We start from the raw sequence: 14415 nt of genomic DNA on the forward strand, positions 1-14415 counted from the left end.
ATGAATTCAAGTCTCCATGGGGTGACTAATCGTTTAACATAGAAAAACTGTATTTAGAGCATACGGTATGCAGAATTTTCTCTTTTGAGTATTGGGGGAAGCGGAGGTGCATCCTACAGCTACAGTATGTCATACATGTGCATTCCACCACCATGCTGGTGTCATCGTAAAGCTTTAACCCATTAAGACCTGGAACGCATCTGTGTCATTTTAGAATTCTTTAGCTATTCAAAAATAGCAGATCTACAAGCTCATAGCGTGGCGCCGTAGATCTGCTATTTTTTGGAAAATTGTGAAAAAAAAAGTTTTACATTATTTTCAAAAAAACAGTTGAAAACATTTTTTAGAATCGGCCTCAGGTCTTAACTCTCTCAGTGCCACACAACGAGATATCCCGAGTTTTTTCTGAATGCCCTCAGCGCCAGAACAAAAAGTCCAGAGTTAAAAAAATAATAATATATATATAAAAAAAAAGATTTAGAACCCAAGATATCATTATCTGAAGATTTGCAGCTCCATCCACTCTTTGTTTAACTTATAACTGAAAAAGTCTGTGTCTCGCTTCCTAAGCACTTTTTTTTTACTTTGAAAAAAAAAAAAAAAATGCTGGCACAGTATGAACATATTTTTTTATTTCATTGGCACTGAGAGAGTTAATGGCTTAAGATGACTGGTGTGTCGCCCGGTCGCAGGTCAAGGTGTGGAACACCAACAGCGGCCTGTGCTTCGTCACCTTCACGGAGCACACCAGCAGCATCACCCACGTCACCTTCACCTCCTCCGGCTTCGTCATCGTCAGTGCCTCCCTGGACGGCACGGTCCGCGCCTTCGACCTCCACAGGTAGGGGTAGGGGTTGGTGGGGTGGGGGGGGGGGGGAGGGGTTGTTGTTGTTTTCCTGTCCTGGATCCTGTAGTTTTACCGAGATACGCGTAGGGCTGTCACGATTACAAATTTAAGTCGACGATTAATTATCACTCAAATAATTGCGATTTAATTGTGTTTCTGTCGTTGAAAATTTATGGAACATTATGAATAAAAATAATATTTCTGTTTTGCATTTAGCTTTCGTAAACAAGAGTTGCACAGGGCAGATTTGACAAATGACACATATTTAATTACTTTATACTTAAAAATAAACATTAATAGTGGAAATAGCAGATCTATAAGCTATTTTAGCTTTTTTTGAAAATGTCATTTTTTGGAATTGATTATGACGATTATGCAAAAATAGTAGACTAGACTATTATGTAATAATTGTGACAGGCCTAGATATGTGCATTTTTTCCTTCCCGATTCCGATAGCCATAGCATGCGTGTTGGTTGACATAGTGGTGTCAACCTAGCCTGGCTCCAGCCCCTGAAATCGCTAGCTTCGCATTCAGGGTCTGGTGACGCTGTAGAAGGCGGAGTTTTCTCAGTTGAAAATCTAACCGGCGTCCCGGCCCCAATCGGGATTGGGATAATCTAGTATCAATCAATCGCTAAAGAGTCCCATTTTGGCCACGCCCCCCCCCCCCCATCTCAGAAAACGGCTGCAATAGACCATATTCACACGGCGGCCATTTTGGAATTTAACATTGAAAGTGCCACCCCGTTGCCTGGCAACCGGGGTGGCACTTCATTGACTTAATAGCAACATGGCCGCCGTGTGAATATGGTCTATGAGAGGGCTTTCAGACTGAATAATGGAGTGAAACAAAATGAAGCTCACAACGTGTCGCGCTGCGATCGATCGTCTAATTTGCAGTGCGCAACATAGCGCTCAACTATGTACGGCATGGATTTCTACACAGAGAGGGCAAAATGTGGGCAAAATATGTCGGCAGACAGTGGAAGTATCAGGACTGCAATGTAGAAGTACTCTGTTAAGTACAGTACTTGAGTAAATGTACTCCAGTCACTTTACACTACTGTGTGTGTGTTACAGGTACCGAAACTTCCGGACGTTCACGTCCCCGCGGCCGGCCCAGTTCTCCTGCCTGGCTGTAGACGTGAGCGGGGAGCTGGTGAGCGCCGGCGCCCAGGACTCCTTCGAGATCTTCATCTGGTCCATGCAGACCGGCCGGCTACTGGAGGTGAAGAAAAGCAACAAACCGGGGCCCGGGGCCTTTCAGTTCGCTAGGTTTTGTCATAATAGGTCGGCAGTGGAAGTATCAATACTGTAGCCTGTAGCCCTCCGGAAATCTCATTTGTAATTCATTTCAGGAGTGAGTCTGGCATGATCGCCCATTCTGCAATTTTGGCTATGGGCTGGAGTTGGGCGGGAGTAATACCGTTGACTGACAACCCCTTCAGCCAATCAGCAGTGTCCCACTTCAGCCAGTGCATTTTTACCACTTCCAGACTAATGTGACGCAACGGGACTTTTGAGACGGCCATGCCCAAAATAGGTTGCCTTATTCGGATACATGCGTGTCACTGCCCGCCCCTGCCGGTTCTCAACATTTTTATTTTTAAATAGGCTCTGTCATGATTAATTGACCACATATATGAAGTTAAACAACTAAATTCTATCCAAACGATATCTTATAAGTAAATTCCGTGCCTCAAAATAGAAGTTTGAGAGCTTTTTGAAGTTCTAAAACAGCGGTGAAAATAGCGCACAGAAAAAGATGGCTGCCGTTCGTGTTTTGTCGGCTGCACTCGGTGCCATTCGGGCTCACTCGAACTCGCCACCTGATTGGCCAACCTTCGCTGTCAATCACAGAACGATGAGCGACGACGCTGATAGGCTCGGTTTTTTGGTAATGCGCTAGAAACGCCCATACAAGCCTTCAAGCCAGACTCTTTCCTGAAATCAAATGGAAATGAGATTTTCCGGAGGGAGGGTTTACCAGGCTATCAGTACTGCAAACTGGAACAAAATATTTACAGATGGGGGTCTGTGGCCAAATTCATAACATTTTGGGTGGTCCTTGACACAAAAAAGAAAACTGTTTTAGAAGACATTTGTAGAATATCCCAGAACCAAAGATTTTCATGATTTTTCCCCCCAAAAATAGCAGATCTACAAACTCGGTGCCGTGCTATGAGCTTGTATATCTGCTATTTCTGAATAGCCCAAAGACATCTAAAATGACAGAGATGCGTTCCCGGTCTTAATGTGTTATAACCGATACTGCTCTATAACCATAATGTAACTGTGTAGGTACTCGGGGGCCACGAGGGGCCGGTGAGCAGCCTGTGCTTCAGTCCGGTCCGGTCCATACTGGCCAGTGCGTCCTGGGACAAGACGGTCAGACTGTGGGACATGATGGACAGCTGGCAGGCCAAGGAGACGCTGAAGCTCACTGCAGATTGTAAGTTTCTTAGTAGTAGTAGTAGTAGTAGAGAGAGAGAGAGAGAGAGAGCTCTGCGTCCATTTTGTGGTTTCACTCAAAAAAAGACGCACTGTGAGCTTGTAGATCTGCTATTTTCAAATGGCCGAAATATATTAGGGATGCCAGAAACTGACCATGATCAAATTCGAAAATTGGACAGCCCTGGCGACTATTTTTCGATTATTCAACGTGAAGCCTACATACATACATAGCCTACATAGATCTACAAGCTCATAGCGCGGCACTCGGTGCCGCGCTATGAGCTTGTAGATCTGCTATTTTTGAATAGCCAAAGTGTAAAATAATGCTTTTTAGCTCAAATCAAAAAAGTGACACAGATGCGTTCCAGGTCTTAAAGGGTTAAGCCACCCGCTCATATTGAACATAGTTCCTAAGAAATGGTTTATGAACTACCGTAAATAACTTTGTGTGCCTCAGCATTAAAAAAAAGTATTATTTTTTGGTTGCCACTGCGCGGCCCCAACGCCACCTTCCCAGCGAGCCCACTTTGGGTCACGACCCATAGTGTGAAAGTAGTGAAAACATAGGCGCACCACCGGAAGAGGAGGGCTGAGGGCAGACCAAACGAAACTGTTTCCTGTGGCCACCTTCTATTTATGTGTTACCCCCAGAGTCAAATGCAGAAGTGAAAAACGCTGGGGGCGCTGTTTTTCCTTTTTTTTTAACCTGGGATCTCAAAGCCCCCCTAGGGGTCCCGACCCACAGGTTGAGAACCACTGATGTAACGCACCATACAGGGAGATATGCATGCTCCATATAAGGCCCGATGAGATCAGGGGTATGACGACGCCGCCCCTTCTGCACGATACTTAAACGTGACACGAGGACAAGACAGCAGTCTCGTTATTAACTACCAATAGTAGAGACAGAATATTGAACTCTCAAGACGCAATAACAATATTCAGCAGAATATCACCTGGCGACACAGGACAGACCAGACGCGCCGAGGCCTAATGTTTCACATTCTGTGGAGGAGTACAGATTGGGCTGTCAAGAAGATGGCACGGGTTAAGCTGCTAGTCGTGTGGTTGCCATGGATGTTAATGTTGGTGGCCACGCTCGCTGCATCACCACCATGGCCCAAGACGGGCACCCTGAATATGAATTTCAGCACCAAGGCAAGTCTAAACAACGTTGAGGCTAATATGACCGTGCACGAAGACATTTGGCGTGAGCTGAACAAAATCAAATCTATACTCAGGGTCAACCAAAAGAGACTCGATGAAACTGAGCTCCAGATCGATGCCCACCAAAAATCGATCGCAGAGCTGCAGAGGAAACCGAAGGTGGTCTTTGAAGGTGTTGTGTGGGAACATTTACCAACTGCTGGTAAACCAACGCGGCTATGTGAGGTCCCTATCACTAACTTCTTTGAGTATTTACATACGCCAAACGACGCCAGTGGATTCAAGCCAGCTACAGGTGAATTCATTGCACCTTTATCCGGGATATATTCTGTCAGATATACTGCAGAGGAATATCATGATTGGTCAAATGTTTGCATTTGGCTTCGTAAAACTAGTGGATGGAGGGGGTTTATCCATAATATCGGGGGGAAAGGCCATTTGAGTGGTGAAAGGGTCTTGTATCTCCATGCGGGAGCTAGAATGAGAATGCTTGCGGGGCGAAATGATAGGCTCAATCATGTCATTTTCATTGGTATGCTGCTCTACGCAGGTTAGAATTAGAGTAACGCTCATTGTGTATTTTGGGGCTGAGGGCTTGAGACCTCAGCGGGTCGTCGACCACCGTCATCCGTACCCCTGTGAAACTTGGGGGCCGACGCCTGAATTGAATCCTGTAACCCTTGGACAGCGTTGCCACCACCCAAGGGTCTGAAGTCAAGGCTTCCCAGCGGCTGAGATGTTGTGGGGTGAACCGGCTGGGGCCCGGGTCGGGAGAGTCACCTCCGACTCCCCCGGCCCTGGAATGGTTTAGAGGATCGGGCGGCAGGGGCCCCACGCCTAGAGCCCTGCCTGTGGGCGGCCGGAAAGAAGGCTCTTGGGGGCCCTGTTGGGGTTGGTCCTGCCGAGGAAAGGGACGTCTGGCTCCCGAGGAGCTCTGGTCCCTGGCTGCTGGGTAAGGAGTGCCCGTGCGTCTAGGCTGAGGTGACGGTGCTGGGCGTAAGTCCGCAAACTGCCGCCTGGACTTGTTCGCCTGAACACTACGCTCCAGGGCCTCTTGAGCTGCGGGCCCAAACATCTGGCCCGGAATGACGGGCAGTGTGTGGAGTGTCCTCCTGCACCCCTCTGACAATGGGGCCTGGGCGAGCCACACCTGGCGACGGGCCAAAGTCAGGGTGGACATCAGTCTGCCAAGTTCTCTGGTCATATAAGCGAAAGCAGCGAGTGAGGCCTTACTCAGGCTCTGTGACGGGGCATCACCCCCCGCCGTGCGGAGGGACTGGTCTAGGGCCAGTATAAGGTGAGAAAGAGAATTCCCGATACGTGCCGCCCGAGCTGCTATATCGTAGCTCCTGGTGAGATAGTCATCCGTGACCCTGCATTGTGCTCGTGGACAACGAGCATCTGGTCTGAGGGCCTCATCTGGCGACACTATTAAGGACGCCACGGTAGGGTCCATAGCCGGCACGTGGTCCAATCCATATTCTCCCGCCTTGTCCATGGCCGCCAAGGCCTTGCAGTCTCGTGACAGGTTGGCACTGGCCCTGGACCTGGGATCCGACCAACACATCTGAAGCTCAGTGATGAAGTTCTCACACGCTGGCACACTGAAAGAGGGCTGCTGAGCGTGCCCGAAGAAGGCATTAGGAGGGGGGGCCTCCCCAGGGGGGACATCAAGACCAAGCCGTGATATTGCCAGCTGAACAGCCTCCCTAGCTGCAGAGAGCCCAGTCCCAGGCCCCTGAGTATCTGCTCCAGATCCCTGAGAGCCTGCCACTGAGCGGGTGGGGGACCCGCCCCCGCCCTCTCCTTCTAGGTCCTCATGTCTCCTCTTGGTGTCTAAGGGCTCATTACCTGAGCGCTGGCGCTTAGAGAGACCCCTTGCAGGGCTCAAGACTGGCATTCCTGAGGACGGCATTCCGGTGTCCTCCTCAGCCGCAGCCAACCTGTCTTCCCTCTCAGCGAAAGACATGATACTGCAATTAGTGCAAGCGTCCTCCGTCAAGGCTTGCCTCAGATGCCTAACGCCAAGACAGTGTGGGCACAGGTTATGGCCATCTTCTGATCCCAGAATAGCCGAGCACATGTTACAGGTGTCACAGCCGTCATACATTGCTCCTCTTTTTTTTTTCTTTTTCTTTCGTCCAGCGACAAGCAATAGTGGAGTGGGAAACACTTACTATGCTGAGGCTATATGGCGGTGGGCTACACGCTGCGTCCTTAGAAGCGGCAGCGAGATGCGCCCTCAACGCTAATCCTTTTACTTTATTTGTCTGTAAACATCACAATACATGCACTCACCGTCGCCAATGTACAGCTATGGCTCCAAGTTAGTCCAACAACAACGGTGGAGCGGGGAAAGCTCACGGTGTTACTGTCGTTAGCTCCAATGCTAGCAAGCAGCCGCTAGCTCCATTCACCGCTGTAGCTCCTATATGCTTCCTTTTCTTTTTCCTTTTTTTCTCTGCGGTTCTTTCCGATGCCCCTATAACGGGGTAATCCAAAGTATCCAATATATAAAGCAGGCTACGCAGTCTCTGGAGGACGAACCGTAGTCCGTAGCTCCAACAGTGTTCGTTGCGAGACGTGCACGCGCAGCTGCCGCTATCGACCTACGCTCTGGAGGCGAAAAGATGAAAGAGGATGATCGCTGTGTACCCCACACCTATATAGGTGGCGGGCGTGTACACAGGTCACGAGTGACTTTGTTGGTATTAATATTCGACCTATGCGCGAGCGCGCGATGAATATCCAGGTGTTGAAAACACTGCCTCTGGCGGTCAGAAGGAATGAAGTAGAACCCCAATGATGCTCTGCAAAAAAGTTTATTTTCTTTTTTAAAGATATTTTTGGGGCTTTTCTGTCTTTTTGCCAGACCCAAGGGGTCGGGCTTACATGAGGCTTTGTACCTGTTTCGTCCATACATGGGCATGGTCACTTTGACCTCCGGCCCCAGCCAAAAAAAAGTCTGTCACTTTGTCCTCCGGCCCCAGCCAAAAAAAAATCTGTCCCCCAAAAAAGTCTGTCCATACATGGGCATAGAAGGGTCGTGCGAAGCCCGGCCATTCAGATTTCAACCACTAGGGGTCTGGCAGTACCATTTCACCTGGTTCCCTTTTTTGCCAGAGGCTTTGTATCTGTTTTCTCCATACTTGGTCCCCCGGCCCCAGCCAAAAAAGTCTGTCCCCCTTTCGTCCCCTTTCGTCACGAACTATTCATGACATCATTATTATGTCACAAAAATTATAAAATGATTTATGCTTTTCAGTTATAAAGTGGTTTGTAGGTGTGTTACATACTAGGACTTCATTATGGGTCTGGCAGAACCAGGTCTCCTGGTCTTGTTTCATAGTACCAGTGGAGAGTGACAGAAAACAAGGAGAGAGAGACGGGGAGTAACCATAGTCCGTAAATATATAAAATAATAATAAATAATAAATATGGACGAAGGGAACGGTGACGTCGCCCATTGGTTTCTACAGACCGTAAATGAAGCCGATTGTTCAGGAACGTGCACTCCGCCATCTTTAATATATACCATTGGGCACGTCGGAACTCAAACGCTATTGCTTGAGACCAGACATCTGACCAGGGAACCGGAAAACAATCCCCAATGCTATTGGTTGGGTAGCTTGTCAATCAAGAGCGGGGGCAGGGAATGAATGCTATTGGTTGTGTAGGTTGTCAAGCAAATCATCCCGCCCCTCCTAGAGCATAGCCTACTTTATCGTCAATTTTAGAATAAATGGGACCATAATTTAGCCAAACGCATATCATGATTGAAGGAGCCATTCTGCCTTTGTGCCTTTAAGCCTGGTGTGGGCGGGTTCACCTTGAGGGGGTTGCCGTGGCAACCAGCAGGTTCATATGGCACAGGTGCAACAAGCCACAACTCATTCCCTGCCTAGAACGACTAAAACGACTTTTGTCCTTTAAGCCCCCTCTGCCAAGAACGACTAAAACGACTTTTAATTTAAATCTTTTTTTTTCTTTTTTTTCTTATTTATTTATTTAATTTTTAACCTAAAGACCAAGGAGATATGATTTGTTGAAGATCTAGACTCCCATCCACTTCCTTGTTAACTTAAAACTTAAACATTTTGTATCTTGGCTCCTGAGTACTTTTTTTTTTCTATGAAAAATCTCTGGCAGTTTGTCAAACGCAAAAATAAAAAAGTTATGGCAGTGAATGAGTTAATGATGGCATGGTGGTTTGGGTACACAGGAGATCACACGGTTTTTACCGTTCTTATTTTGCATTTGACAAAACCTTGCTGTGTTCCCTGTTATACTGAATAAATGGGAACCTCACCCAACAGCAGTTTTTGGTTTGGACATTCTACCATTGAAACGCGTCAAAAACGGATAATCCCTGTACCCAGCCGAGTGGCGAAATGTTTGTTTGAAATCGTCACTACAATGATGATTGAAAGGAGAGTTTAAACTAGCGACTAGAAGAATATAGTATTTATGACAAAAAAAATTAAGGAAAGGAAATCTAGTCTAAAGTTCGTCAAAAACCCATCCACTTACAATGAGAATATTCCTTCTGACACCTGCAGGGGTAAAACAGCGCCATACAGGCCATTCATATGAACTGTCTCTCTTCCGTATCGGCCTCATTGTAAATATGTCAGGCTGGCCCCTTGGGAGTAACACAAACACAGCAAAGGTCGTCGGATTCCAACCCGCGACACGCTGTCGGGCTGCATTAGATATGATCCTTTTAACCCATTAATACCTGGAACGCATCTGTGTCACTTTTAGATTTCTTTAGGCTATTCAAAAATAGCAGATATACAAGCTCATAGCGCGGCACCGAGTGCCGCGCTACGAGCTTGTATATCTGCTATTTTTGAAAAATCGTGAATTTTTTTTTTTACATTTTTTTCCGAAAAACTGTTAGGATTTAGAAAATGTTTAGAAGCGGCCTCAGGTCTTAATGGGTTAATGTGGTATGCGCCTGGACCGCTAGGCCAGCGGGCACCCCCAACAAAGCACTGTTTGTGTTTCCGATGCTCATTGTGTCTTTGTCTGTCTTGTTCTCCAGGCTTGGCGGTGACGTACCGACCCGACGGCCAGGAGTTGGCCGTGGCCGGTCTGAACGGCGAGATAACCTTCTGGAACCCCCACACCGCCACGCAGACCGGCTCCGTGTCCGGACGCCACGACCTCGAGATGGGCCGCAAGGAGACGGATAAAGTCTCCGCCAAGCAGTCCGCCAAGGGCAAGTGAGTTACAGTCAGGGTTCCCACGCATAGACATATAAAGGTAGACGCCTCCTTCGGCTCTGAGGCGTGCGTGTCTCGGCCGTGCTTCCACTTCCTGCCGCTTCAGCAGGGCAAGCTGGAAACTTCCGTGTGCGTCACAGAAGGGGAGGTTCGGTAGGCCAATCAGAGGCAGGTGGGGCGGGTCTTTTCTTAACCCATTAAGGCCTGAGTCCGATTCTTAAAAAGTTTTCTAAATCCTAACAGATTTTTGAAAAAAATATATAAAATATTTTTTCACGATTTAAAAATAATAGCAGATCTACAAGCTCGTAGCGCGGCACTCGGTGCAGACGCTTCAGAGCCAGAGGAGGCGTCTACCTTTATATGTCTATGGGTTTCTATATCTATGTTCCCACGGTCATGAACTTCCTGGAAATCTTTTGAAATGAGAAAAAACTGTTTTCCAGGCCTAGGAAAGGTTTGGATTTAATCAAATGTTTTGGAAAATCTTTGGATATACAGTACATTGTTTTTTCTATTGATTTTGTTAACTCATTGACTGCCAGAGTTAAACATCATCTATGGCTGCCCTTGCCAGCGATTCCGAGCGTTTTCACTAACCTTTGAAACATCGTAGAATCTTTTTCTTCACAAAGATCCACCCGCTGATCGCTTTAAACGATGTAGGAGGGTCTCGTAGAATCGGAGAAAGAAATGTGTGCCGCTGCGATAATCCATTCCATAGTGGTGGGCATTTGAACGTGGCTTGTTTATGCAATTTTTTTTTATAAATCTTATAATACTAATCCAAACCAGCTCCATTTTGTTGTGATCACGTGATCAAAAATAATAGATCTACAAGCAACAACATGTTGCGCCGGTTCCGGATCCAAACCCTGTGTGTGTGTGTGTGTGTGTGCGCGCGTTTTTCCAGGTCTTTCTCTGCGTTGTGCTATTCCGCGGACGGTGAGTCCATGTTGGCCGGAGGTCAGTCCAAGTTTGTCTGCATCTACAACATCAGGGAGCAGATGCTGCTGAAGAAGTTTGAGATCTCCTGCAACCTGTCCTTTGATGCCATGGAGGTACGGGAAGAATAATTCAGTTCGGTTTATTTTCAGCATTGTTTGGACAAAGAAAAACAAGACCAGGAGACCTGGTTCTGCCAGACCCAGATGGAACAAATTCCTAGTAGGCAACACACCTACAAACCACTTTATAAGTTAAAAGTATAAATCATTTTAGGCATTTTGTGTGTGTGTGTAGCATTTTGTGTATAGTGGTATTTGGTTGTAGATTTGTGTATAGGCTAGACCATGGGTTCCCAAACTTTTCAGCCCGCGACCCCAAAATAAGGCAGCCATTGACTCGCGACCCCACCTAAACCTGGAGGTAATTTTTGCACATAAACTTGCACGTTCGGTGCGCATTTGAAATGTATTAAAATGGTAAAATGTACTATTTGTAATAATTTTAGGTTGTATTTCATCCATTCTGTTGAATTTAAAAATAAAAAATTAATAGTTTTTTTTTCTTTTTTTTTTTAATGACCCAAAATAATTTTGCGACCCCACTGTCAGTCTCCCGCGACCCCAACTTTGGGAACCCCTGGGCTAGACCAGCAAACCTTCCAGTCTGATTACATTCACCTGTCCCTTGTCAGTCAATGCACAAAATATGGGCAGAAGGGCTTTGAATCCAGCATTTCATTTCAAGTTTAGGTAATTTACTATGCTGCTTGTGACCTAATATGATCTAATGGCCAATAATGAACCAAACTAGCACCACAATTACAACAAGTACAGATCCTGTACAGTTACACGGCACATGTTTAAACCAGTTGAATTAAAGTTAATTCAATGTTTAAGCAGGGTGTTCTTAAAGAACATGTCACATGTCCTTCAGAGCAACCTCGAGGTGCTCTCCAGGACATCTCTGTAGCTGTGCTCCTTCCTGTCCTCAGGAATTCCTGGACCGGCGGAAGATGACAGAGTTCGGCAGCCTGGCCCTGGTGGACGAGGGGACCGGCGATGGTGACGGTGTCCACCTGAGCCTGCCGGGAGTCAGGAAAGGTACAATTTAGGCATTTAGCAGACGCTCTCTAATCCAGAGTAGAGTACCCGAACAATTACCATATGCCCGAAAACCCGAAAAGGTGTCATAATGTTCTTAGTGTCCTCAAAGTCACGCATCCAACAAGCTCTGAACTGAACAGATTGGACCTTCCGTTCCAGAGAAAATGGCCAAAACATCTTGAAAACAACCACTTTAGCCGATTTTCGTTCGGCAATTATTTCCGATTGTGTTTTGGCCATTGTCACCGTAACACGGGCTAGGAAGGTCGGTCTAGCCGATCCACTGCCATTTCCGTCTGCCTTACCGTGAGGCCGCTAGTGGCAGTTGAAATTTTCTTTTCCATTTTTCTTCATGGAACCCAAGACTCGGCCCGGCCCGAGTAATTAGCATAGAAAACGTCGGAACCCGCCCCGAAAACGTCGGGTCGGGTTCGGGCAGAATTTGAGATCGCTCAATCAAGAGAAAAAAAATCAATTATCTGTACATTGAAACTATACACTCTAGAGGATGCCAGGTCTACAAATGAACCTGGCATCTGTCTACACATAACATGCAATCTAAATGACATTTTAGCCTTTGCATAAGGTGGAGTCAGGAAAGGTACCGTCCCCTCCTCCCCGTTGACAACATGGTGCCCTTTTAGCATACTGCAGCGCTCCACTTTACATTTGGCACTCGCACAGATGAAGTGGAAGACGACTTAACTTTTCATGTCTCCTCACAGGTGATATGAGCTCTCGCCACTTCAAGCCAGAGATCCGAGTCACCTCGCTGCGGTTCTCTCCCACCGGTAGGTATCTATGTTCCCATGTTCCCATGCAGTGGTTCCCAAACTGGGGGTTCCCAAGTTAGTTTTGGGGGGGGGGGGGGGGTCCCCTGCTGATTAGCTAAATGTGCAACATTATTTTCTCACAGCAGTGGTTTTCAACCAGTGGTCCGGGGACCACCAGTGGTCCTTGGAGGGGTACCAGGGGGTCCCCAGCTAAATTAGGTAACGTAGCATCACAATCATTTTAACCACCTAGCTTTGGCTATTCAAAAATAGCAGATATGCAAGCTCAAAGCGCGGCACCGAGTGCCGCGCTATGAGCTTGTAGATCTGCTATTTTTGAGAAACCTTGAAAAAGTGTGCATGTCTTTGAATATTTATATTTCTTAAAGCGAAAATTAACTGACATCTTTGCCCCTGGGGGTCCCTGGCACAAAACATTTTCAAATGGGGGTCCGCGGCCAAATGTATATCAATTTAGGGGTCCTTGGCACGAAAAAGGTTGAAAACCACTGGTATACAGAGTATTTGCACATTTCTAAAGTTACAATTGAATGACCTTGGCTTTAACTCATTCACTGCCAAAAAAATGTCATTGCGATTCCCGTTCGCTTGTTATACCCAGTTGAAAATAGCTTTTTTTTCTCGTTTTTTTTTATTTGGGGGCTTTTATGCCTTTATTGATACGATAGTAGTCTGACAGGAAATGGGGAATACATACCTGCGATGCGCTGGCAGGCTACTTTGGAGCCTAGGTGCCCGGACCCCTACGGCAGCGGTCCAAAAATACATAGTAAAACACAGGATCGCGTTATCTCCTGGTTCTGTGTGAAAAACGGCACAGCTTGTATATCTGCTACTTTTGAATAGCCAAAGAAATCTAAAATGACATGGATACCTTCCCGGTTTGAATGAGTTAACACTGAGGATTTTTGCTGTGTAATACAGTGGTTCTCAAACTTTTTCATGTCAAGGACCCCCAAAAATGATATGTATTTGGCCGCGGACCCCCATCTAAAAATATATTGTTCCAGGGACCCCCTGAAGCAAAGATTTGAGTTACAAATGTTCGCTTAAAAACAATATTCAAAGAAAAAAAATGTTTCAAAGATTTGCCCACATTTTCAAGATCCTTCAAAAATAGCAGATCTGCAAGCTCGTAGCGCGGCACTCGGTGCCGCGCTACGAGCTTGTAGAGCTGCTATTTTTGAATAGCCAAAGTATAAAAGGTCATAATTATTCTGATGCTATATTTACACATTTTGCTGGGGACCCCCTGGAACCCCCTCAAGTACCCCTGGGGGTCCCCGGACCCCAACTTTGAGAACCAATGGTGTAATAAACGCCTCACACTCAACCGTCCCCCCCACACCTAACCCCCTAGCTCCCGCTTCCTTCCCCCCCTGACAGGCCGTAGCTGGGCCGCCACCACCACCGAGGGCCTGCTCGTCTACTCGCTGGACGGAACGCTGGTCTTCGACCCCTACGACCTGGACCTGGACGTGACGCCGGCCAGCGTGCGCCGGCAGCTGCGGCTGCAGGAGTGGGCGTCGGCCATCGTGCTGGCGTTCCGCCTCAACGAGGGCGCCCTCGTCCAGGAGGCGCTGGAGGCGGTGCCTCATCAGCAGAGTGAGTCGCGATGACCCCCGCCGTCGTGTTCACAAACACGCAGTGGTGGGAAAAAGTACTCAAATTCTTTACTTAAGTAAAAAAATACCAATACTGCAATATAGAAATATACTCCGTTACAAGTAAAAGTCCAGAATTCCAAATTTACTTGAGTAAAAGTACAAAAGTATTGGCATCAAAATGTACTTAAAGTACCAAAAGTAAAAGTACTAAAATGTTTGAAAATAGCAGATCTACAAGCTCACAACGCGTTGCGTTGCGACGCATT

General features: G+C 46.9%; 1 protein-coding gene across 1 annotated transcript in view; it reads left to right on the forward strand.

Annotated features, from left to right (window-relative positions):
* Positions 1 to 14415, forward strand: part of pwp2h (PWP2 small subunit processome component) — a 38286-nt gene that overhangs the window by 20457 nt on the left and 3414 nt on the right. Inside the window, exons 11-18 of the mRNA XM_080422710.1 lie at positions 693 to 841; positions 1929 to 2076; positions 3150 to 3300; positions 9517 to 9697; positions 10611 to 10758; positions 11637 to 11745; positions 12474 to 12539; positions 13929 to 14147. Coding sequence (XP_080278836.1) covers positions 693 to 841; positions 1929 to 2076; positions 3150 to 3300; positions 9517 to 9697; positions 10611 to 10758; positions 11637 to 11745; positions 12474 to 12539; positions 13929 to 14147 — 1171 coding nt within the window. The remainder of the gene's footprint in view (positions 1 to 692; positions 842 to 1928; positions 2077 to 3149; positions 3301 to 9516; positions 9698 to 10610; positions 10759 to 11636; positions 11746 to 12473; positions 12540 to 13928; positions 14148 to 14415) is intronic.

Source organism: Gymnoscopelus braueri (assembly GCF_963280865.1).
Source record: "Gymnoscopelus braueri genome assembly, chromosome: 24".
NCBI classification, from domain to species: Eukaryota; Metazoa; Chordata; class Actinopteri; order Myctophiformes; family Myctophidae; genus Gymnoscopelus; species Gymnoscopelus braueri.